At 50.0% G+C, this 25,242-nt stretch overlaps 1 protein-coding gene across 2 annotated transcripts in view; it reads right to left on the bottom strand.

Annotated features, from left to right (window-relative positions):
* LPIN1 (lipin 1) overlaps window positions 1–22,660 on the bottom strand; it is a 130,051-nt gene extending 107,391 nt beyond the window's left edge. Inside the window, exon 1 of one of the 2 annotated variants that reach the window (XM_070379133.1) lies at window positions 22,483–22,660. In XM_070379133.1, coding sequence (XP_070235234.1) covers window positions 22,483–22,563 — 81 coding nt within the window. In that variant the 5' untranslated portion in view covers window positions 22,564–22,660. The remainder of the gene's footprint in view (window positions 1–22,482) is intronic. The other variant, XM_005903204.3, reaches the window with a different exon arrangement.
* Between the last annotated feature and the right edge of the window lie 2,582 nt (window positions 22,661–25,242).

The following is a 25,242-nucleotide window of genomic DNA, read 5'->3' as shown; positions in this document are numbered from 1 at the left end:
AAAGCTCATGACTCATGGCCATGGAAAAGCAGTGTGGAACTTCAGTTTCTATGTTCTCTCTGTTTTATCATCTTTCTCCTGAACATCCTCCAGCGACTCAGACCCCTTAAGTCAAAGAGGTGGTGGAGTGTGAGGTGACATCCAACCCTGGCAGGGTTTCCCCAAAGGATTGGAAATCACATGGCCCATGAAGTCAAACTTTGTTAGTTCTCCCAAAGCGGAGCACAAGTCAACTTTATAACACACTTTATTCTTTTCCACTACAAATCATGACTTGGCCTCAGCAGGCAAGTGCTCCTTCAAAAGGTTTTATGTAGATATATTTTTTTAACTTTGACTGTGTGGATCACAATAAACTGTGGAAAATTCTGAAAGAGATGGGAATACCAGACTACCTGACCTGCCTCTTGAGAAACCAGTACGCAGGTCAGGAAGCAACAGTTAGAACTGGACATGGAATAACAGACTGGTTCCAAATAAGAAAAGGAGTACGTCAAGGCTGTATACTGTCACCCTGCTTATTTAACTTCTATGCAGAGTACATCATGAGAAACGCTGGACTGGAAGAAACACAAGCTGGAATCAAGATTGCCAGGAGAAATATCAATAACCTCAGATGTGCAGATGGCACCACCCTTATGGCAGAAAGTGAAGAGGAACTAAAGAGCCTCTTGATAAAAGTGAAAGAGAGTGAAAAAGTTGGCTTAAAGTTCAACATTCAGAAAACGAAGATCATGGCATCTGGTCCCATCACTTCATGGCAAATAGGTGGGGAAACAGTGGAAACAGTGTCAGACTTTATTTTTCTGGGCTCCAAAATTACTGCAGATGCTGATTGCAGCCATGAAATTAAAAGACGCTTACTCCTTGGAAGGAAAGTTATGACCAACCTAGATAACATATTCAAAAGCAGAGACATTACTTTGCCAACAGAGGTTTGTCTAGTCAAGGCTATGGTTTTTCCAGTCGTCATGTATGGATGTGAGAGTTGGACTGTAAAGAAAGCTGAGTGCCGAAGAATTGATGTTTTTGAACTGTGGTGTTGGAGAAGACTCTTAAGAGTCCCTTGGACTGCAAGGAGATCCAACCAGTCCATCCTAAAGGAGACCAGTCCTGAGTGTTCTTTGGAAGGTCTGATGCTAAAGCTGAAATTCCAATACTTTGGCCACCTCATGTGAAGAGCTGACTCATTGGAAAAGACTCTGATGCTGGGAGGGATTGGGGGCAGGAGGAGAAGGGGACAACAGAGGATGAGATGCCTGGATGGCATCACTGACTCGATGGACATGAGTCTGAGTGAACTCCGGGAGTTGGTGATGGACAGGGAGGCCTGGCGTGCTGCAATTCATGGGGTCACAAAGAGTCGGACACAATTGAGCGACTGAACTGAACTGAACTGAACTTTTTTAAAGAGACACAATAAAACAGTCCTGCCAATTCAAATATTTGTCTGAATTAATAAGCTCATCTTTTAAGATACAAACAGCCTTTAGAGAGAACAAACAGAGCAAACCTTTCACCCACAGTGTCCACAGATTAAATACACTCAGCAAATTCAGTTGCTCTGTGGGAAAAACAGTTTATGATGGGAGGGTGGGAATGGTGGAGAGTAAGGTCAGAAGGCGTGTTTGGGGAAAAAGAATCAGAACCTGATCCACCAATCAAAAGTGTGTGGGTTTCTGTGCAGAAACAACCACCAAGAAGGTGAAGCAACTGCTGCCTCTGAAGACATTAGATCCACATGACTCTGTTCTTGCTGTTCTTAGAAGGGGCGGGAGAGGTGGGAGCCAGTCACAGCAGAGCTGATTCCAGGGAGGACTTTTACATAAAGAACCCGGAGAAAGCCTCTTGACCCTGCGTACACTGAGTTCCTTCTACGAAAGCATCTGGTCTCCTGAGACCGCTGGCCCCCCGCCAGGCTGGAGCGCGGGCAGCGGACAAGAGGAGGCAGAAGAATCAGGACAGGGCAGGACATGCTGTGCCCCAGGGACTCCAGCTCTGCCCCGAGCCCCTCCCCAGCCCTGCCTCCAGCCCCGCCCCAGAACACCAGGCGTTGAACTGACCCAGAAGACAGACATCCACATCCCTGTGCACCTGGGACCTGCAGGGGGAGGTGGGTGGGCTTCCCAGGTGGCGCTTGTGGTAAAGAATCCGCCTGCCAACGCAGGGTACATTAGAGACAGAGGTTCTATCCCTGGGTCAGGAAGAACCCCTGAAGGAGGGCATATCAACCCACTATAGTATTCTTGGCTGGAGAATTCAATAGACAGAGTGGCCTGGCGCACTACAGTACATGAGGTCGAAAAGAACAGGACTGAAGCGACTTAGCACACATGCATGCAGGGAGGTGGGCGTTGGATGGAAAGATTGTTGCTCAAGAGAAACTGACAGCTCAGTTGTTTAAGTGCTGGACACAGTGATGCGCTTTGACCATCCAGCTGCCTACACCCTGGCCAGGACTGCAGGCAAAGCTAGGTGCTTCCAGGCTGGGATATCACTCAGGCTGAGAAGTATGACAACCCTCCCCCTAGGGGTGGACTGCGCCCTGGAGAGGGGCTTGCTCCTGGCCTGGGGAGATGGGCAGGAGGGGTTGTAATTGGGGTGGACACAGGAAGGGCTTGGTACCAGGCTCTGCCAGGTGCCCACAGCGAAGAGGCTAATTAGGTGGGAGAGGTTTTTCAGCCAGCAAGATGGCCAACCAAGAGCTCCTCCATTCAGCCTGCCTGTGATGGTGGCTTTTCCTGTCCCCGGGCCAAGCCTCGTCACTATCAACAACAAGCAAGAAAGAAACCAGCAGGTCACCAAGGTTCAGCGAACGCCAGATTCCCAGGGCTGGGAAAACAGGCTGAATTCCTTGGTCGTGATGTGCAGACTCCTCTGGCTGGCCAGGCTTTCAAGCCAAGCCAGTGAGAAGCAGGAGCCAAAGCCTGGTGGGGCCCAGAGTGGCCGGGGGCTCTCCTTCCTGCCCCCCAACCCCAGCTTGGCTACCAGCCCCCAGAAGCTGCTGCTGCCCCAGCCTGAAGGGAGGTCAGAGCCCAGGGTTGCCAAAACACAGGAGCTGTGCGAGGCCTCTGGGATGTGCAGGGGGCTGGCCTCGGGGCACACACAGGGAGCCTGGGGTTTGGGGGGCTGCCTATTTGAATGATGGCTTCACTTTGGAAACAGAGAGGGAATAAGCCAGAGCTCCACGGAAGTGGGTGCCTCCTCCTTGGGACCCGAGTGAGGGGACCATGCGCCTGCTCTTATAGGATGCAGCCCCGCTCTTGGGAAAAAACACCTTGCCCTGGGCCGGAGGCTGGGGACCCAGAGATAGGGTAGGGGGTTCCCTGCTCTGAAGGGGTCCCTGCCAACCTGGAAAACCTTGTAACAGAGAGCATAACAGGATAGGATCACAGGGAAGGCCACAGAGGAGAGACAGCCAAACTCAGCCATGAAGGTGGGTGGGGGTCTTAAGGCCGAGAAGGGAAGAAATCTCCCACAGCAGGGAAAGGAGAACAAAGGCTCCGAGCTCAGAGAAGGGGCTCCTGGTGCCTGCGGCTTGATTCGGGGCCAGGAAGGGGGACCCTCGGGCTACGCCAGGCTGGTAGTGCTGAGGATAAAGCTGGCTTTGCTCCTGATTCTCCCCATCCTGCTGGAAAGCCCAGAGGCTGCACCAGCCTGTGCATCAGGGCTTAGGAAGTAGGCCTGCTGCCCCGCTACCAGGGACAGAGAGAAGCCCCTCTTAACACATCATCAACTTTCCCATCTCCACTGTTGATCCATTCGATCAACAAGGAAACAGGCTATCCTCTTGTCTTGTCTGTTCAGTGCCCAGCAAAGCCCCTCTCTTCCCTGGATTCCCCTGCCAGCTACTGCCCATTTCCGGTCCCCTTCCCAGCAAACACCTCTGCTTGTTTTTTTTCAGTTTCATTCTTCTTGTTCCTCTCTTAAACCCTTTTAGTCTGACTCCCCCGCCTCCTCCACAGTTTCACCAGAACTGTCTTCTTCGAGGTCGCCAACAGCACCCAGGTTGCTAAATGCAACGGACACTTCTCAGTCTTTACTTGTGCTTTTCATGCATCAACAATGTTGGACACCATGTCACTCTCTTGTCCTTGAAACACTTCCTCCTCTGGCCTCCAGGGCACCAAATTCCCTTGGTTGTTCCTCCTGCTCCAATGTTGGCTCTCGTTTTCTGGCAGATCTCTCCTCTGCCCTCCAGGGACCAGACCGAGTTCCTCTTCTCGAGCTGACTGACTCCTACGGTGACCTCATCCAGTCTCATGGTTTTAAATACCTACGGTATCCCTATATCTCCAGCTTCAGTCTCTCCATAGAGTCCAGAATCATATATTCAACTGCCTGCTCATTATCTCCAAATGTGAAACCTAGCAGCATTCTCCAAGTCAGCACGTGCAGATCTCCACTGACCCCCACACCACTCTGCCCACAGCTTCCCTTGTCTTGGTTGATGGTCACTATAGCCTTTCAGGTGCTTGGGCATTCTTCTCTCCTGTCAATCAACATCTGATTCACCAGGAAATCCCAATGGCTCTGTCTTCAGGACATGTCTGGGATCTGATCACTTCTCATCCCCTTCAAGGCTCTCCCCTTAGTCCAAACCCCCTTATCTGTCTTCTCATTCATGACAGTGGCCTCCTACATCGACTTTCTGCTTCTCTGATCCTACTGACTACTCTCCACACTGTAACCCAAGAGGTCAGAAAACATCACTGCTCAGCTCAGACCTTGCAATGGCCAAAATAAAAGCCAAAGTGCTGACAGTGGCCTGGAAAACTCTAAAAGCTCCCTCCTCCACCCCACCCCCACCCTGACCCTGACTTCACCTCCTGATGCCCCACCTCCCTTGCATTTCATTCCAGCCAAGCTGGTCTCCTTGCTGGTCCCCAAATGCTCCGTCTTAGGCAACAACAACAGCAAAGATCCTTACTGGTTATTCTCCCCACGGGGAAAACCTTTCCCTGCAAATTAAGTGACCAACTCTCATCTCCTTCAAGTCTTTGCCAAAATATCACCTTCCCAACAAGCCACTCTTGACTACAGTCTGCCCCCTCACCTTACAATCTCTGATCCATGGGCTATTTTTTTTTTTTTCCATTGCACTTTTAACTCTAACACATTAGATATTTATTATACTTATTGTTTATAGATTTTCCAGTTGTGAACTCCATGAGAGCAAGACTTTATTTTTTATTTGTTTTGTTTTGGTGAGCTTTGTTCACTGATGCATCCTAAGTTTCTAGCACAGTTCTTGACATACAAAAGGCTCTTAATAAATATTCTTGAGCGACTGGAACTGAATGAATCATAGCCTCCTTACTGACTTGGACCTTGGTTTTAAGATGCTCATTTGATGAGCAGCAAAATCAAACAAATAAACCATATGATGTCACAGACAATGGACTGTCATAGAGATACATAGTTGCTTAAAAAATGATTGGAGAGTGGTACCTTGAGCCTTTCAACTGTAATAATCCTTTTTTTTAAGCAGTAGTAGGGATGCAAATGTTCATTATATTATTCTGCATCGTGGATGTATGAAAGATTTCCTATTTTAAAACAGTAACAGGATTCATTTTGATATTTGGCAAAACTAATACAAATACGTAAAGTTTAAAAATAAAATAAAATTAGAAAAAAAAGAATTAAAAAAAAAAAAAAACAGTAACAGATATTCAGCAAGTTCGTACTGACTATCACGTGCTCAGTCCCATGCTAGGTATTGGGCTGGGGAGCAGACGGGGATCAAAAGAACCCTGGCCCTGCCCTCCAAGAGTTTGAAATGTACAGTGAGACAACAGAGCAGCTTCCAGAAAAAAACACAGTGCAGACAGGACATACGAGGAGGCCAGTCCAGGAGGCACGGGTGCATGAGCGGCACCAACACTCAATGGCACAGAAGTTCAGAGGGTACAGAGATGGCTGGTCAGAGGGGCAGGGGGCCCTCACGAAGACAGGGAGCTGAGCTCAGCTCTGAGGAGCCAAAAGAAGAACCACAGAGAACAGGTATTCTCGCAGGAAGCCCACGTGCCAATAAGAGTGTCAGTTCAGTTCAGTTTAGTCGCGACCCCATAGACTGCAGCACGCCAGGCCTCCCTGTCCATCCCCAACTCCTGGAGTTTACCCAAAGTCATGTCCACTGAGTCAGTGATGACATCCAACCATCTCATCCTCTGTCATCCCCTTCTCCTGCCTTCAATCTTTCCCAGCATCAGGTCTTTTCAAATAAGCCAGTTCTTTGCATCAGGTGGCCAAAATATTGGAGTTTCAACTTCAGCATCAGTCCTTCCAATGAGTGTCCGACCCTAGAAATGTCTGTCAACCTCACCATACCCTCTTCATCCATGCACAGTGTCCCCTGTTCTATACAATCCACAAAGGCTCTTCTGCTTGGAGGATTCTATCATTCTGCATGCCAAAATGACCAATCTGCTCAATGCTAGGCATTGGGCAAGGGGAAATTTTTAAAATACATAGACCTTGCCTCAAATAATTCACAGTCTAATATGGGAGTTGGGCATTAGTTCCCTTAACAACCTTGAGAAGGAGGTACAATAAAGATGAAGAAACTGAGGCTCAGACAGGTGCCAAGGACAAAGCACAGACTGGGTCTCCCAGATCTCCCATTCCAGGGACAGGTCCCCAGGTAAACAAGAAGCCCCATTCTCTGTGACCTCATGCTCTGATCCGCCTCTGAGTCAGCCAGAGGGCTCGCTCTTGTGAAGAAGGCAGGTTATGACCCAGCAGGTCTGGGGTGGAGTCTGAGTCTGCACTTTTGATTGGCACCCAGATGTTACTGATGCTCCCGCTGGTCTGAGGACCAGCACACAGCTCTCAACTCAGACAGGCTCACATTTATGTGCCTGGACCACATCTAGATCATTCCAGAATCTCTACATCAATGCTTCCCAAACTGGGAGTACATCACAGTTACGTGGGCAATTAGTTAATTGCCAGATTCCATAGGGATGGGATCTGGAATTTTATAGTCTTTAAAAAAAAAAAAAACAAGTTGTTCAGGGATTCTGATACACGACCTTTGCCAAAGACAACTGCCCGACCTCGTCTTCCTGAGACCCCAGGACCAGCTCTCTGGCTTTTCGATGTCTCTGACTCTCTAGCTCCACCTGCTGGGTCCACTTTGTCTGCCACAATGACCTCACTGCTGCTGCTGCTGCTGCTAACTTGCTTCAGTCGTGTCTGACTCTGTGTGACCCCAGAGCCTCCTTCAATTTACAACTGGACATGAGCTTGAGGAAGCTTCTGGGGTATTTGAAGTGCATGAGGAAGCTTGCCCCCTGACCCAAAGAAGATATCTCCCCACTACGGCTGATCTTGATGTCTTAGGTTTCTCAGGCTGCAATATAATCCCAAGATCTCAGGGCGGGATCTGGTGTCTGTACCACTGTTGTTGTTGTTCAGTCGCTAAGTTGTGTCAGACTCTTTGCGACCCCAGGCACTGCAGCACATCAGGCTTCCCTGTCCTTCACCATCTCCCAGAGCTTGCTCAAACTCAGGTCCATTGAGTCAGTGATGCCACCAACCACCTCATCCTCTGTCGCCCCCTTCTCCTCCTGCCCTCAACCTCTCTGTATCGTGGGGCTTATCAAAGGCTACAGAAGATAGACCTGGTAGTGGCAGTGAAATTTAAACAGAAACTTTGAACTAAGCATTGCTCTTTCTTCTATTTGTATCAAAGGCAAACATCTGGAGAAGAGCATTTTCAATGAGTTTCCTCCTGGGGTTGTCCTCTGGGATACAATTGGGCAGCACCAGAGTCCTAAGTGCTCAGAGGAAAGGAGAGCTGGGATATGGGAGAAGAAAAGGAGGTGCAGGCCCCTGCAGGGCACTGAATGTGCGCTAAGCACTTTACAAACGCTGTGATTCAGGATCTAAACCTGCTCGCTCATCAGAAATGACTGGACAAGTCACTCACATTCTTTATTCTAGGCCCCACTCTAACCTATTGAATCAAACTCTCTAGTGGGAGCTGAAGCTCCCAGGTCATTCTGGAAGGTGGGAAGCATGCATTACATCATTTACCCTCTCACAGTAGCCCATTTTACAGATGAGGCCGTTCAGGTGCAGAGGGACTTTCTGAAATCACAAGGTCAGTAAGTACCAGAGCCAAAGCAAGGAGAAGGAAGTGGGACCCACCTTTCCAGTGGCATTTTTATAGGAAGTCCTGCTGTTTGTTCAGTTGCTAAGTCATGTCCGACTCTGTGACCCCATGGACCATCAGGCTCCTCTGTCCAGTGGGATTTCCCAGGCAAGAATATTGGAGTGGGTTGTTATTTCCTCCTCCAGGGGATCTTCCCAACCCAGAGATCAAGCCTGAGTCTCCTGCATTGGCAGGCAGGTTCTTTACCACTAGCGCCACCTGGGAAGCCCAAGGCAGATATACTAAGACTCAAAAAGTCCATTGTGTAACCAATAGAAAAGGCCTAGCCATCAGCAGTTATTAAGTAACTCTGAATGCTTTGATCTTAGAAAAGAGTAAGAGATATTTAAATCTAGAATAAGGCCAGGGGCCATTGTACATTGTACTGGTCATATAAAACTCTAAGAAGGACACTGAGAAACTAGACTGTGAAGAGTACAAGTGGGTGTCAACAGAAGCAGAAATCACATCTCATCTCACAACAAAGTAAATGGAAGAAGTCAAGCATATCTGGAGAAGAACAGATGACACAGGGTCATAAACACTGTCTGCATGCCTGGTAAAGAGACATAGACACTAAAAAACGTGTATATAATATAAGCAATATATAAAATATTATATATAGCATTCATAACTATTATAAATCATATATTTATTAACTTAAATCTATTAATACACAAACATATTTGATGTTTTCAAACTATGTTGTTGGAGAAGACTCTTGAGAGTCCCTTGGACTGCAAGGAGACCAAACCAGTCAATCCTAAAGGAAATCAGTCCTGAATGTTCACTGGAAGGACTTATGCTGAAGCTGAAGCTCCAATACTTTGGCCACCTGATGCAAAGAATTGACTCATTAGAAAAGACCCTGAAGCTGGGAAAGACTGAAGGCAGGAGGAGAAGGGGACAACAGAGGATGAGATGGTTGGATGGCATCACCTACTCGATGGACATGAGTTAGAGCAAGCTCCAGGAGTTAGTGATGGACAGGGAAGCCTGGCACAAAGAGTCAGACATGACTGAGAGACTGAACTGAAGCATATTTGTGTATATTTTTGTATATAGTCTTGTGAGGCTGAACCCCACAGATTGTGAGTCTATATTATTCAGAAACTCTGTGAATCTGATAACCAGGACTAGGAGTGACCACAAGACTCCCACGAGGCCAGCTGTGAGTGTAAGACTACATTACATGACAGTCAACAAGGCCCCCTCTCATCTAACATTTGAGAATCCCATACATCATGAAGTGTTCTCTCATCCAGAAAATTTCCAAGGGCAGGACCCATAGAGAACATGTCTCTCCTGCTCCCCGCTGCCACCCGCATGTCATCCTAGGAAGAGGCACCGGTACCAGGGTCAGTTGGAAAATGACTGTCATTCAAGTGAGATGGTCACTACTGGAGAAGCAAATCTTTAGCCCTGAGTTTCAGGGCTAAGCAGAGATGTGCAGCTGGGAGACTGGCTCCCATGAAAGTCAGAGTTCAGTCCTGTGAAAGCTTCCAAAGAAAAATAGGAAGGCGGCATTTCCAGGGGAGAGATTAGATCTTAGAAGCAGAAGACTAGCACAGAAAGAATGGTTTCACTGCTGGTTGTGAGACCTCAGCCCAATTAAGTAATGTCTCTCAGCACCTCTGTGTATAAACTGAGGCTAATAATCCACCCACATGGTTCTTAATGATGCTCCAATACTTTGGCCACCTGAGGCGAAGAGCCAACTCACTGGAAAAGACCCTGATGCTGGGAAAGATTGATAGCAGGAGGAGAAGGGGGCGACAGAGGATGAGATGGTTGGATGGCATCACCAACTCAATGAACATGGACTTGGGCAAATTCCAGGAGATACTCAAGGACAGGGAGGCCTGGCATGTTGTAGTCCATGGGGGTCGCAAAGAGTCAGACACAACTTAGTGACTGAACAGCAACAAAAATGGTTCTTAAGAAGATTGATGACAAAAAGAAAATGCTTCATCAGTGCCTAGCATACATAAAGCATTCAGTAAACAACAACAATAATAAACCTAGACATTTGTCATTTTGAATGCACTTTACATTATCCATAAATTGCAAATAACTATGTTTGCAAAAATACTATTCTACAAGGCAGCCGCTCAGAGTGCAGCCTATAAGACTCACTGTTCTTACTCTTTCCATCTGGTAATATTTCACCCACTGGGCATTGCTAACTGGATAAAACCCAGAAACTTGATCCCATCTTGCTTCACCTTTCACTGTGAAGTGTCCATCAAGGGGCTATTAATAAACTCAGTTTCTGCCCATGTCAGATCAGGGGAAGATATTAGCTAGCCCAAGTCCCCATTTCCTTTATCTCGAACTGTTTGAAGTTCAAATCACCTCAGATAAAAATAATTCACTCAAGAATCTCAACAAAACTCTCTGATTGTTGGCTGAAATGCTTCATGTATTGATTCAGTTTTCATTTGCCCTTACTTGTAGGAGAAGAGAGGACATGGTCCCTTCCAGGTGTGTCCCGTCCTGGGTCCCGGTGTCACAGTGACCTCTAGAGGGCATTTCTGGGCTAGGACACCAGACCCTGGATGACTGCAGTTAAGATACTCAATATTCTTGGGCTGCCCTGGTGGCTCAGATGGTAAAGATTCCACCTGCAATGTGGAAAACCCGGGTTCAATCCCTGGGTTGGGAAGATGACCTGAAGGAGGGCATGGCAACCCACTGCAGTACTCTTGCCTGGAGAATCCCATGGACAGAGGAGCCTGGTGGGCTACAGTCCACGGGGTCCTGGTCTAGAATTACATATCCTAACAGCTGATCCAGTGTTTTTCATTAAACATCTATTGCTAAAATGGAGTCAGGAGACAGTGGAAAAGGGAATCAGGTGTAGGTTTTAATACCAGCTCTGCTGTAACTACATGGGTGACTCTGGGCAACTGGCTTTCTCTTTTGTTAGAGGAGCCTGGCGGGCTACAGTCCATGGGATCACAAAGAGTCGGATGCGACTAAGCACAGCACAGAAAGGGCGGGACTGAAACAGCGTCCCCCAGCCGTGGCCACAGATAGGCTCAGCCCACCAAGCTGAAGTCCAGAGACTGTCACTTCGTTTTGCTTCCCAAAGAATTCCAGTCTATGGTTCCCAAATGGTCAATTTGGATGGGCCACAGGAGGCTGCCTCCTCCTCCGTGGGGTTCAAACTGTGCTGCACGGAGCCCTGGGAGACTAGGGAGAGAGAGGCGGGGGTGGGGGATGGTTGGCAGGAGGTGGTGGATGCGGGAGCTTGAGAGGGGAGGGTGCCGAGCATAGCATTTCACAAGTTGCCCCATTTTTACTTCATTTACAAGGAAGAGCCTGCCGACATTGTCACCGATGGTAAGGGTGCTGTAACAGGGATAACAGGTGCTGCAAACCGTGGTCAGGCCCAGCGCTGGAGCCGCAGTCGGCACACAGGGCCCCTGGGCAGAGTGAAGAAAGAGCACTCTCTGGATGAACGGCTTTCAGGGAGAAGCCCCTTCTTCCTGACCATCCCAGGCCCCTCTGCCCCCGAGCCCAGCAAGACTGGTGAGCGGGCAGCAGGGTGGCTTTCTGCCCTGGGTGACCCCTGGGCCAGCACTCTGTGTGGACTGCAAACGTACACAGGAGCCCTGCCACACCCTCATTTCACAAAGGCACCTGATAAGGCTTGCAGATAGTGAGCTTAGCTCCTCTGAGTGGGCACGCCTGTGCCCCCAGCTGTGATCGGTAGACAGCCCTATGGGGGAGGGATCATAGCTCCAGAGTGACAGCAGGCCTGCTCAAAGCCACAGCGTGAGCCTAGAACTGAAAGGTCCTTCAAATTCTGTGTTGCTCTCCTACTGAGACAGATTCTCACTCTCTTCATTCATCTAACAATAAACTCTTCCAAGTTTCAGAGGAATTTGGAATTTGCTGCCTCCCCTTGCTGTCCCTGCTATAAGGGATGTCCATTCTTCAGGCCCTCCCTCTAGACTATAGACCCACCAGCCAGGAATGTCACATTTCCATAACATCCTGCTTTCCCATCCATCCTGCTTAGAAAAAAAAAAAAAGGTCTTTTTATTCCAAATTTTTGGTTATTATTTGCTTATATTCTTTAACAAATCCAAAAAGGATCTCAAGTAGCTTAGGGAAAAAACTCAAGCAATCAAACTGTTTGCAAATAGATCAAAAGCCATGACATGGAGCAGGATTTAGAATGATGGGAGAAAGTAGACAGAATTACTCCTGACATCTAGGCTCAGATAATCCTGCTCTCAGGGACTCAACAGAGCCCAGGCCCAGGACAGCCAGGGCAGAGGAGGAAGATGAAAAACAGGCTCTTGTCCAACAAAAGGACTCACACTGATTCATCCCTTTAGACAGCATTCCAACCATGCATCCTGTGAGGAATGGATTTATAACACTTCACACGGGGCAGACAACAACAGAAGAAGGTGTCTGAGCCACCGGAGCCTCGGGGGCGGGCATCTTCTATATCACTCACATGGGATGAGTGCAACCTTTCTGGTGAGCATATGCTCTGCTCACAGCACCCCGGAGGTGGCCATGCACCCCACTCCTGTGCCTTTAAACCAGGCCTGCTTACCCACAAAACACACCACACAGTCTCTGTCCAGCAGCCAATATCCGACAACCTCAGGCATTCCAGAATAACTCATCTGGGCCAGACCCTCTGGCACCACCCTTTCCTACCAGCCTTTCATTTTCCCAGTCTTTCCAGCCTGACATTCTGGTCTTCGCCTCCCATTTCTCACTTAAGCTTTACTACAGAGCCATCTCTAAATTGTTTCTGGGCCCCCCTACTTTCTGGCTCCTCCCTCTCCAAGGGCCTCCCACCAACTCAGGGCAGGACTGTGGAGGATCACCCAGTAAGCGCTGGAAGTGGGGTCAGGGAGCCTCGATGTGTAAATGAAGATGAAACCAGGCAAAAGCTCGCCATCGAATGATAAGACCTGGGGGTGCTTACTTTGTAATTTCGTTCATTCTCTGCTCCTTCTAGAAACGCCAAGCACTTGCTATGTGCCAGGGACCAGTCTCGGAACAACTACGACAAAAGCCTGTTCCAAAAAGAAGTGGGGGTTTAGGAGGGAAGCATCGCTCCCAGCTGGGGTTTCCAGGCAGAGGCTACACTTGGGCCAGCCCTTGGAGGAAAAGTGGACAGCTGACAGTGGCAACCCTTCCCCCAGATTCTCTACTATTGAGCCTAAACTGTGAATGAAGAAATGGGGTTGGATAAGCATAGACACCAGGAGGAAGCTGAAGGGATGAGAAGCTGAAAGGGAACAGAGGAAATATCTGGAAAGAGAAACAAGGCGAAGTATACTCCAAATTCAAATAGGAAGAGAAGTTCAAGGTGTTGTCTGAATTTACCTGTTTCCTGCATGGAAGGAAACCTTAAGCCTTAAGTCTATAGTCATGCCTAGAAAATATGTCCTCTGACAGGTTCAGTCTCCCCCTCTGTAAACTGGGGGGCTGCAGGTTCCCTGCTGGTTCAGTGGTGAAGAATCCACCTGCCAGTGCAGGAGATACCGGTTCCATCTGTCCAGGGAGTTCATAATTTCCCCAGTTCTGTCCCACCACAGCAAAAATTTGAAGCAATAGATGGACCAGTGTTACAGCTTGGAGTTACAGCTCAGTTTTATTTGGCAAGCAAAGGAACATACATCCTCTAGGCGTGAGGGTGGGCTGACCCAAAAGATGCGAAGAGAAGAAAGCCCGTGGCGGCTCAGTTTTGGCCCCTCTTTTTAATTTTTTTTTCTCCTTCCCCTGAGCCTGCCTTATGCTGGGCTAACCAGGAGGGTTGTTTGCTTCACCTGAGGTTCTCACTCTGGTCCTTGGACCTTCCTTTGTCCTCTTTTCATGGGCTTTTCCCCTTCTTTGTCTTTTAGCCACCACTATTTTGGACTCCTTTTTTCTCTTCTAACTACTTAACACATCCCTGGTCCAGGAGGATCCCACATGCTGAGAAGCGACTAAGTTCGTGTGCCACAGCTACTGAGCCGGTGCTCTGCAACAAGAGAAGCCACTGTAATGAGAAGAGCATGCACCTCAACCAGAGAGTATCCCTGCTTGCTGCAGCTAGAGAAAAGCCCCAGATGAAGACCCACCAGCCATAAATAGACACATTGTTTAGAAGTGAGGGGTTGCACCAGATCTGGGGTTCTTAAACACTGTGATTCATGGACTGACGGTACATTTCTAGCCTCTCTCTCTTCCTTGATTCCATCATCGACCTCCAACACCAGAAGCTTCTCACCCTTTCCATTGCAACCACCCTGGTCCAAACCACCTTAACCTCCCTGTGGGATTAATACAACAACCTCCCAACTGGTCCCCTGCTCCTGCACTGCGAACCGTGCCCCCAGGACTTCCTGTCTCAGTCAGAGTCAAGGCCAATTCCTTGACGACGCCTGGTCAGATCCTGCCCCTCGCTTACTTTCTGACACAAACTCCTATTCTTCCCCCTGTGGTCTTAGTCCGGCCACACTGGCATCTTTGTTGTTCCTCAAACCTGCCAATGGCCTTCAACCTCAGCAGGGCATGGACACCCCCCAAGCCCTCTGCTCACCCCCCAACTCCTGCCCAGATGTGCTTTCTCAAGTCAGGATCATTCTTGATGCTGCCAAAAGGTGGAGTTTCACCTCCAGAAGCCAGTATGGATACAGGGCCAGCCCCAGATCAGTGAGAACCAGCGTGATACCAGCCTACGGTTCACAGACCTTATAGCTCACACTGAATTTTTCAGTGACTTGTCCTTTTCCACAGCTCCTTCTATTATATGCTTCATGCAGCTGCTAAGACTCTCAAACCTCGCCCCATTTATCCTCATGATAAGCTAACAAAGGTGGTTTATTAGTTCCAGTGGTAAAGATGAAGAGCCCGAGGATCAGAGAGGCTCAGAGCACCTTGGTGGAGGTGGGACAGGGAGGCCCCGCCCCCGCCTTCTCATCTCTGTAGAGCCTGGGGTGAGGGTCAGGGGCCAGGAAGTCTGTGCCTTCCTAAGTGATCACAAAGACATGGAGGAAAACAATAGGATGGGAAAGATTAGAGATCTCTTTTAGAAAATTAGAGATACCAAGGGAACATTTCATGCAAAGATGGGCACAATAAAGTACAGAAATGGTATGGACCTAACTGAAGCAGAAAATATTAAGAAGAGGTGACAAAAATACACAGAAGAACGATACAAAAAAGATCTTCATGACCCAGATAAATTCAATTGTGTAATCACTCACCTAGAGCCAGACATCTCGGAATCCAAAGTAGGCCTTAGGAAGCATCACTACAAACAAAGCTAGTGAAGGCAATGGAATTACAGCAGAGCTATTTCAAGTCCTAAAAAATGATGCTGTGAAAGTGCTGCACTCAGTATGTCAGCAAATTTGGAAAACTCAGCAGTGGCCACAGGACTGGAAAAGGTCAGTTTTCATTTCAATCCCAAAGAAAGGCAGTGCCAAAGAATGTTCAAACTTCTTCACAATTGCACTCATTTCACACACTAGCAAAATAATGCTCAAAATTCTCCAAGCTAGGCTTCAACAGTATGTGAACTGAGAACTTCCAGATGCTCAAGCTACCTTTAGAAAAGGCAGAGGAACCAGAGATCAAATTGCCAACATCTGCTGAATCATAGAAAAAGCAAGAGAATTCCAGAAAAACATCTACTTCTGCTTCACTGACTATGCTAAAGCCTTTGACTGTGTGGATTACAACAAATTGTGGAAAATTCTTAAAGAGATAGGAATACCAGACCACATTACCTGCCTCCTGAGAAATGTGCTTGTAGGTCAAGAAGCAACAGTTAGAACTGGACATGGAACAACAGACTGGTTCCAATTTGGGAAAGGAGTACGTCAAGGCTGTATATTGTCACCCTACTTTTTTAACTTATATGCAAGTACATCATGCAAAATGGAGGGCTGAATGAAGCACAAGCTGGAATCAAGATTGCCGGGAGAAATATCAATAACTTGAGATATGCAGATGACAACACCCTGATGGCAGAAAGTGAAGAGGAACTAAAGAGCCTCCTGATGAAGGTGAAAGAAAAGAGTGAAAAAGCTGGCTTAAAACTCAACATTCAAAAAATGAAGATCAGAGCATCCAGTCCCATCACTTCATGTCAAATAGATGGGGAAACAATGGAAACAGTGAGAGACTTTATTTTCTTGGGGTTCAAAATCACTGCAGATGGAGACTGCAGCCATGAAATTAAAAGACGCTTGCTCCTTGAAAGAAAAGCTTTGACAAAGCTAGATAGCATATTCGGAGAAGGCAATGGCACCCCACTCCAGTACTCTTGCCTGGAAAATCCCATGGACAGAGGAGCCTGGTAGATTGTAGTCCATGGGGTTGCTGAGAGTCGGACACCACTGAGCGACTTCACTTTCACTTTTCACTTTCCTGTATTGGAGAAGGAAATGGTAACCCACTCCAGTATTCTTGCCTGGAGAATCCTAGGGACGGGGGCGCCTGGTGGGCTGCTGTCTATGGGATCGCACAGAGTCGGACACAACTGAAGTGATTCAGCAGTAGCAGTACCAGTAGACAGCATATTAAAAAGCAGAGACATTACTTTGCCAACAAAGGTCTGTCTAGTCAAAGCTATGGTTTTTCCAGTAGTCATGTATGGATGTGAGAGTTGGACCATAAAGTAGGCTGAATGCTGAAGAACTGATGCTTTTGAACTGTGGTGTTGGAGAAGACTCTTGAGAGTCCCTTGGACTGCAAGGAGATCCAACCAGTCCATCCTAAAGGAGGTCAGTCCTGAATATTCATTGAAAGGACTGATGCTGAAACTCCAATACTTTGGCCACCTGATGAGAAGAACTGACTCATTAGAAAAGACCCTGATGCTAGGAAAGACTGAAGGCGGGAGGAGAAGGGGACAACAGAGGATGAGATGGTTGGATGGCATCATTGACTCAATGAACATCAGTTTGAGCAAGCTCCAGAAAATGATGAAGGATAGGGAAGCCTAGCATGCTGTAGTCCATAATGTCCAAAGAGTCAAACAAGACTGAAGGACTGAACAACAAACTCAGTTTAATCTATTTAATATTTAACCTATTCCCTTAGCTTTTCTGCTAACACACCAAGGAATGGTGTCTGCAGGGAACAACATCCTCAGGGAACCGGACCACACAGTTTCTGCCTCCTGCACTAACGTTAGACCCTAATCTTTGTGTGAAACACAGCATTGCCATACAAAGCCCTCCAACCCTCTAGACTTGACCAGAGGAGATGACTAGGACCCCTAAGTGGCAGTGAGAAAAGACCTTTGGGTACCAGCTGTGGGTGAGGGGATGGCCCCAAAGCCAAATGCAGGTATGACCTTACAGATGTGTACCAGGTAGGGTGATCACCCCACTTCAGAGCAAAAGAGGGTGCTGCAATATTACATCAAGGCAAAAGGTATAAATCCAGCGACCCAGACATGTAACACAACTGTGTGAGGAGCTCTGGGCAACACCAAGATGGAGACACTCTGGCTGCCCGCGGGGCTCACAGCCCAACAGGAGAGAAGAGGTTATAAATAAGGAGAACAGAACAGACAGAAAGGGAAGGTGGCAGCAAGAGTCAGAGTTTAAAAGCACGGTGCAGAATATAATCCAACAACAGTTTCCTGCAAGGAGTTTAATCACAAACTTAATGAGGAATTCAGATTTGATCCAGTAAACACTGACTTTGCACCACTGAGTTTCTGTGTTCATCCTATTTCTGTCCCTAGTAAAAGTCCTATCAGCCACTTGGCTGTGATACGACGGGGTGGTGGTTTTCCTGTAGCTTTTCTGTTTTCCTGTTTGTAAGCGCTCTGTAGTGGTAGAGTACCACCTCCAGGGGGCGCTCCAGACATCCCCCTCGACTTCACAGGAAACAGGGGTTGGGTGGGTGGGCCCAGGGCACTGGAAAGGAGGAGCAAGGAGGCCAAAAGCTCCGCTTCCCATGGGGGATACGTGCGGGGACTGCTTCCTGGTTTCTCTCTCTGCCCATCTCCCCATCACTCAACCAGGGAGCCGGTAGTTTCAGGCTGATCCCAGGCAGTAGCCTCTTGGGATCCTGCCTGGATCAGGTGGGCAAACAGGTGTCTCAAGTCGGCTGGGCCTCTGGGGAGAGGTGGACCCTGTCCCTGAGTCTGTCTTTCCATGCCCCAGCACTGTCAGGGGTGCTGGCCCTAGGGGTCCCTGAGGAAAGGGGTTCCGGAGGCCAGGACCCAGGTTCTGCCCAGGCTTCTGGACGGCTTTGCCAACGGAGTTTAGTGGCAAACATGTGCTCTGGGAAGTTGGGGCCCAAAGTCCAGCCCCTTGCCAAGTCTCAGGGGCTGGAGATGGCAGGATGGGTCTGAGGTCCTGATGTTCATTTCCTGGAGACCCAGCTAACATAATGGGCTCAGCGCCTCCGAGGAGAGGCACTTGCTGGGCCACACATGGTCGTGGTAGGTGAGGACAGAGCCAAGAGCAGGAAGCTCTTGAGACGCCTTGAATGCCAAGCCAAAATGTCTGCACAAAGGCTCACTCCGAATTCTCCATATTAGGGGATGTGGGCTCTGATTTTGTGCGTTATCTCTTTACCACGCTGAGATCAACAGTCCAAATGCAAATGATTTTCTCTTCACTGATATTTACAACCCAACTTGTAACAAGCTATTTTTTTTCCAGGTTTATTAATGATAGCTCATTTACCAAGCACTTGGTACCAGAGCTCTGATACTTTGGCCACCTGATGCAAACAGCCAACTCGTTGGAAAAAGACTCTGATGCTGGGAAAGATTGCAGGCAGAAGAAGAGGGCAGCAGAAGATGAGATGGTAGGAAGCGTCATCGATTCAATGGACATGAAACAGGATGAACTCCAGAAGATGATGAGGGATAGGGAGGCCTGGTGTGCTTCAGTCCATGGGGTCGCACAGAGTCGGACACAACTTAGCAGTGAACAACAACGAGCAACCGAGTCCCTGTGATTATTATATTATTAGGTATTGTTAAGTCCCATTTTACAGATAAGAAAACTTAGGCTCCAGTTAATCAAACTTGCAAGTGGTAAAACTAAAGCTTGAGCCCAGGCCCTGTGTGGCCCTGGATTCACACTGAGTCCCACGTATTTGGTCCGTGACTGTTTGCTTTCTCTCACAGGCTGGGGGTCTGACCGAAATGAATGTCATCACGCACGCCCCAACTCAGGAGACACAAAATCCCAAACGGCTTGAGGAACTGAACTTGCAGACTTAGCTTTAGGAGAACACCCTGTTCTCACAAAGCCCAGCTGTCACTCAGGCTGAACCCTTGGCCTAGAAGTCTCTGCCTGCCACCCCTCCCCCCATCTGTTTATTGAAATCCTACTCTCCTCCCAAGGCCTGGCTCCGATGCCAGCTTCACAAAGACGCCTTCCCCAGCCCTGCCAGTGGGAATTCCTCCTGATCTGTGCCCACAGGAACTTGGCAGCTGGCAGACGCACCCACTGACACTCCACCCTGACCTCCTGCGGGTGGGGACCAGGTCTCACCCATCACTGTGCCCCACGGGGCTCTGTACACGCTCAAAGCCAGAACAACAAGCTCACAGCCTCTGGGAAGGGATGTGGCCTGTGTTCAGGGAGCTGTTGCCAACTTAACAGGTGCCTCCCAGGGCTCTCGGCACTGCCAGCTGCCCTTTCCTGGCCCCAGGAATGAAAGTGCCCCACGACGGCTGAGCCATTCTTACCCTCCCCAGAAGCAGCCAGCTCAGCCCGGGCTCCCGGCCACGGCAGCTGCAGTTCCCGCCTCTCCTGCCCTGCTTGGCCAGCTCTCTTGCAGCCTCCTCCTAAGCTTTCCTGCATGGCAGGCAGTCCATCTGGGCTTCCACCTCGATTTCCTGCTTTGTGTTCCAGTCCAGCTTTGCTGAAGCCTCACTCAGGACCTGGCCTCCTCTGTCCTCCCTGGGCTGCACCCAGCCCCCAACTGTGGAAGGAGGCCAGCACTCTCCCTGGAGCCCCGTTAGACTCCTGGGATCCCTGCCCTGCAGCCACCCTTCAGCTCAGCAGGTCAGATTCTCCTGGATATGGGCACCAGCAGGAGCCAAGCCCAAGTTCCTGGGCCCATTTAAATCCTGCATTCAGGGGTAGACAGTCTGCAGGGCCAGCGCAGCAGCTCCAGAGTCCAGCAAACTGTCCCCCGTCACCCTTCACCCTCTCCTGCCATGGACCCCGCCTCTGCCAGGAAGATAGTCAAAGATGTCACACGGCAAGGGGTCCAGGCCACAGTGGACACCCAGAGGGCTTTGGGGATTTTAGAATCGAGCACACAGGGCAGTGAAGGGATTGAAATGAAAAAAGAACCAGAGACTTTGAAATCCTTTCTGTGGCTTAATTATAATGAGCCTCCAGGGAAACACAGGGTGACCTCAGTTGACAAAGTTCCCAGACAACCTCCCAAGCGGTGAAATGATTGGCATTTTACTATCTTATTATTATTTACACTCTGCTGTAGAATTGAAACCTTTTCTAATACACATAATATTATAACCAGGAAAAATTACTAATAATCCAAAGATAAAAGCAGAAAGCAGGTGTTGTCAGAGCTTCCTCGGATCACAGCGTCCATGTGGGGAATGATGGTGGGGCTGGGCTACTATCCTGCCTCCATCTTCCCCAGCCACTCCCGTCCCCGAGCCACTTGGCGGGCAACATCAAAACCTCAGTTTCCCAGGCTGTCAAATGGGAATGACATTTGACAGCCCGGGGAAACTGGACAAGAGAGATGGGCTGTATAAGAGAGATGCCACGATGATAAGACCTGTGTCCCAGGGCCGAGGAGACTCAGTCCCGGAGTGGATGTGGGAGAGCTTTCTGAGAGCGCAGTGCTGCCCATGCGGGAGAAGAAGGGGGCACTTCTCAGGGCTGCTCTGTTCAAGAGAGACATTCCAGGAATGGGAAACAAGACACAACTGTCTTAATCTCCAATGAACCACAAAACCGTTGTTTAGCTAGAGTGTGAATACCATCAATGTACAGAGCACTACGGGGGAGTGCTCCCATTCCTGCCCTCCGCCTGCAGAGGGAGGCTCACTGCGCAGCCGCCTCTGCGAGCATCTGTCTGCCCAGGAAACACCGGCCCAAAGGGCCAAGAGGCAAAGGCTGGGAGCAGAATCCAGAGGCCTTTTCTCGGGTGCCCCCTGCCCACCGCATCTCCGCCTGAATACCAACAGCAAGGTCCCACGTCCCTGCAGGGAAAGGAGCTGCCCTGAGGGTGGATGTGACTGAAGTGACAATGACAGGGACTTTGGGGAACCGGCAGCCAGGAGGCTGTGTCTGCTCAGTGCACGCCACACCCCTCACCCTCTCCCCATAGGTGCAACAGATCCCAAGCTCTCTCCGTTTCCAGGGCGTGTGGAACCCTCCAGGACCAGCCCAGCCTCTGCAGCTGGGGGCCAGACCAGGAGTGTCAAAGGAGTCCTAGACATTTGGGCCGGGGCAGTGATACGCTGGTGGCTTCCCTGGTGGCTTAGACGTAAAGAATCCGCCTGCAGTGCAGGAGACTAGGATTCGATCCCTGGGTCGGGAGTATCCCCTGGAGGAGGAAATGGCAACCCACTCCAGTATTCTTGCCTGGAGCATCCCCATGGACAGAAGAGCCTGGTGGGCTACTGTCCATGGGGTCACAGAGTCAGACACAATTTGTGACTAAACCACTACCATTAACACATTATGTTCACTGTGGCCAAACCCTCAGCCTTTGGAAGAAATAGCCAAGCCCAAACTCTAGTCCAGGCTCCACCCTTGGTCCCCACTTCCACTTGGGGTTATCTGAACACCCTCTACTCTTGCTTTTGGGGCTTCATACAAACATAACTACCTTTGAACAAAGCCTGGACATCTAGGATGAGATCTAGAAAACACAGACGGTGCAACCTCTGGCTTTGGAGTCCAGGGGCGCCCACAGCACACACATCACACTCTCTGACACAACCATGCTCAAATGCCTGTGTTGATCCCGTAACTTCAACCCTCGGGGCCTCCCCTCCTTGCCCGCATGCAAACACAGAAGACAGCAAGCATTCCCTGCACAGTGCCTGGTGAGCAGGAGTCCTCAAATAACTCTCTGTCTTGAGGATTAAAGCAGTTACTATTACTATCCATCCAAGGCAAAGAAAAACGCCTTGACTTCTCGAGTCAGTTCTAAACCCTCTTCCATAAATGTAGCCTCCATCCCAGGAGCCCCTGGGGAGCAGCTGGTCCCATCACTTCTTTGGAAAAATGTGGATGCACCGATCCTCTAGAGGACCCACAAGGCCTGTCTGCACTTCTCAGCCAGGCGGGGGTTGGGGGGTTTGCATGTGGCCATGCCCTGGCCCTTACCCACGACCAAGGTGAGTCCGGGCGGCTCTTTGGCTGTGGGGGCTCCCAGGTGGCGTCACAGGCATGGTCCTGCTCCTCCATGGCTGGGGTCGGGGGGACACCAGTGGCCTCCCCACCCAGCGCCCAGAGAACGGTGTCTGCGGAGGCTAATTTCAGGAGCTGGGAGGCTGGCCCAGTGACACTGAGCCCAGAGCAGGCAGCTTCTCTTTCCACCCAGGAGCCCGGCCAAGTCACAAGGCTCAGGAAAAGAGCAGAGTGTTGAATTGCAAATCCTCTCCCACCTGGGACGGGCTAACAAAACAACACCGGGACACCTCCCGGTCCCTGAAGGATGCAGAGGTCTCCAGCAGATGCCAGTTTCTCTGGACTCTGTGAGACTGACACCCGGTCACAGGGCGTGACCCGCTAGGTACTCTTGCCTCACCACTAACTTCCCCAAGGTCACACAGCCACAAAGGACAGAACTGTGATCCAAACCCACGAGTGCTGCCTCCAGAGGCGATCCGTGGGGAGGACGTGTTGGGGGAGACACCACCTCACATGCTGGGTGCAGGGAGCCTTGCAAAAGAGGATGGGCGGGTCCTGTAGTCCACTCACCTTCACCTCTACCACTGTGTCATGTGAAAGTCTTAGTCGCTCAGTCATGTCTGACTCTTTGAGACCTCCTGGACGGTAGCCCACCAGGCTCCTCTGTCCATGGGATGCTCCAGGCAAGAATACTGGAGTGGGTAGCCATGGCCCCCTCCAGGGGATCGTCCCAATCCAGGGAGCAAACCGGGGTCTCCTGCACAGCAGGCAGATTCTTTACCATCTGAGGCACCAGGGAAGCCACTGGTTTCCCACAGAAGTGACAAGGAATCCTTCCTCTCCGTGCACGGGCACCCTTTGGGGAGTCAAGAAGGCTGGGGTCAGCGGCCTTCCTTCCCCAGGGGACCACGGGCATCACCTCCATCACACTCAGCAGCGTCATCATGACGACTCGCTGGACCTGAGTGCTGCCTGCACACCAGGAAGCCAGGGAAGGGAGAAAACAACACTTTCAGACACACCACCAGGCAGTCAACTGCTCTCCGGTACACGTTCTGCACAGCAGCCCTATGAGGTTACGGAAGTGAAAGAGGAGCTTAAAGAACTGGTCTTGGGTCACAAAGCGGGAAGTGACTAAGCAGCATTGGGTTGACCCCAAACACGGTGCTTGAAACGTGGTTCTGATCCTGCCAGGAGCTGCGGGTTTGTGCTGATGGGGCTGGGCTCCATGGGGCACAGGTGTGCAGGCCCGCAGCTGGGTGGGGGGAGGCAGTTTCTGGGCAAATTGGGGATGGGAGGGGAGCACAGGGCAAGCTGCAGGACTGGGTGAGAGGCTCTGATCTCATTTGACAAGGACTGAAGGAGACAAACTCCCTGACCCCTAGCACAGACGGACCCCCTGGCCCCCAGAATCCCTATAGCCTTTGATGCTAGGACTGCCCACCTCCAAACACCTCTCAGCTCTACTCCATGGGTGCAGAAGCACCTACCCTGGTCTTTACCTCCTCCCTAGCTAGGCCTTCTGCCTTTCCACTCACTTCACTCCCTTTCCTCCTGCTCTCTGGAGGAGACCCTGACCCAGAATCCATCCAGGGATGTGCCGAGGGTGGAGTGGGCAAACACCTGAAAGATGCCGGGCATGTCCTAACAAACGTGATGGGTTCTAACGACCTCCCTTGACAGGTTGGAGGTCAGGGGCTACCCCAGTTCTGCTGCATCTGGTAAGCTGCAGGAAGGTTCTGAACCCCAGGCTTCCACGTGCCCAGGTCACCATGATCCTGGCCACACACTACAGCTGGTCTTGCTCCCTCTGGAGAAGAACAGAGAGGGCAGGGTGGCTCCCCGCCCACTCCCTGGAACGGCTCCCACAGACTAAAGAATGTCCTCAATGGAAGGGCGAAAATAACACTTTCAGACACTTCGACTGAGCTGGGTTCCCACTACTCTACTATTTTTAATTCCTGCTGTCGAGATATTTTGAGAACCTCGTGACCAATCAGTGATAAGACTGTGAGTCGTTACACCTGGTCATGGGGAGCACTTAGCTGGCTATGTTAGGTGCACAGAGCCACACAGGAGCTGTGAACACAGCACTCCCGTCCTCCTGCACCCATCCTCAGGGCCAGCCATGTGGAGCCTCGGCGTGAACAAGGTGGGGGTGTGCCTGGTCTTCGGGGCTCCAAGCCCAGGCGGGTTTCACACCCCTGCTCGTAGGGAGGTCAGGCTGACGGGTATCCTGCTGCTATGTCAGGCCTATGACAGCCAGCGCTGGCTGGGCTGGTGTGCCTAGAAATAGAGACGTGTGTTGATGGGGTTCCTGGAAGCAACACATGATGACTGAGCTGCACCATCTGAGTCACAGAGACCTGGGCTCTGGGGCTGACTCGGCACTTCAAAGCTGTTCTGACTCAGACCTTTAAGGACCTTTGTTTCCTTATCTGGGAAACACAGGGATAAAAATAGTCTCTCCGTCACAGGGCTGTTGTGGGGGAACTTGAGGCCATGAACAGAGAGTCCTTGATGAAAGCTGGTGTGTATTAGACCCTCAAAAAGCAGTCACGGCTACTAATCCTTACAGTCACTCTGAGGTAGGCACAAATAGCTCCATTTTACAGACAAAGAAACGGAGGCTCTATTTTACTTTGGACTTCTGTTGGCCAAACTCTCCAACTTGTCCTCCACTGGAGCTTCTGAGAACTCCTGTGCTGCCTCACGGGACCCCGCAGGACCACA

This window comes from Bos mutus, chromosome 11 (genome assembly GCF_027580195.1).
Source record: "Bos mutus isolate GX-2022 chromosome 11, NWIPB_WYAK_1.1, whole genome shotgun sequence".
In the NCBI taxonomy this organism is placed as follows: domain Eukaryota; kingdom Metazoa; phylum Chordata; class Mammalia; order Artiodactyla; family Bovidae; genus Bos; species Bos mutus.
Note: the sequence above shows the minus strand (reverse complement) of the source record. Positions and strands in the feature narration are given on the sequence as shown.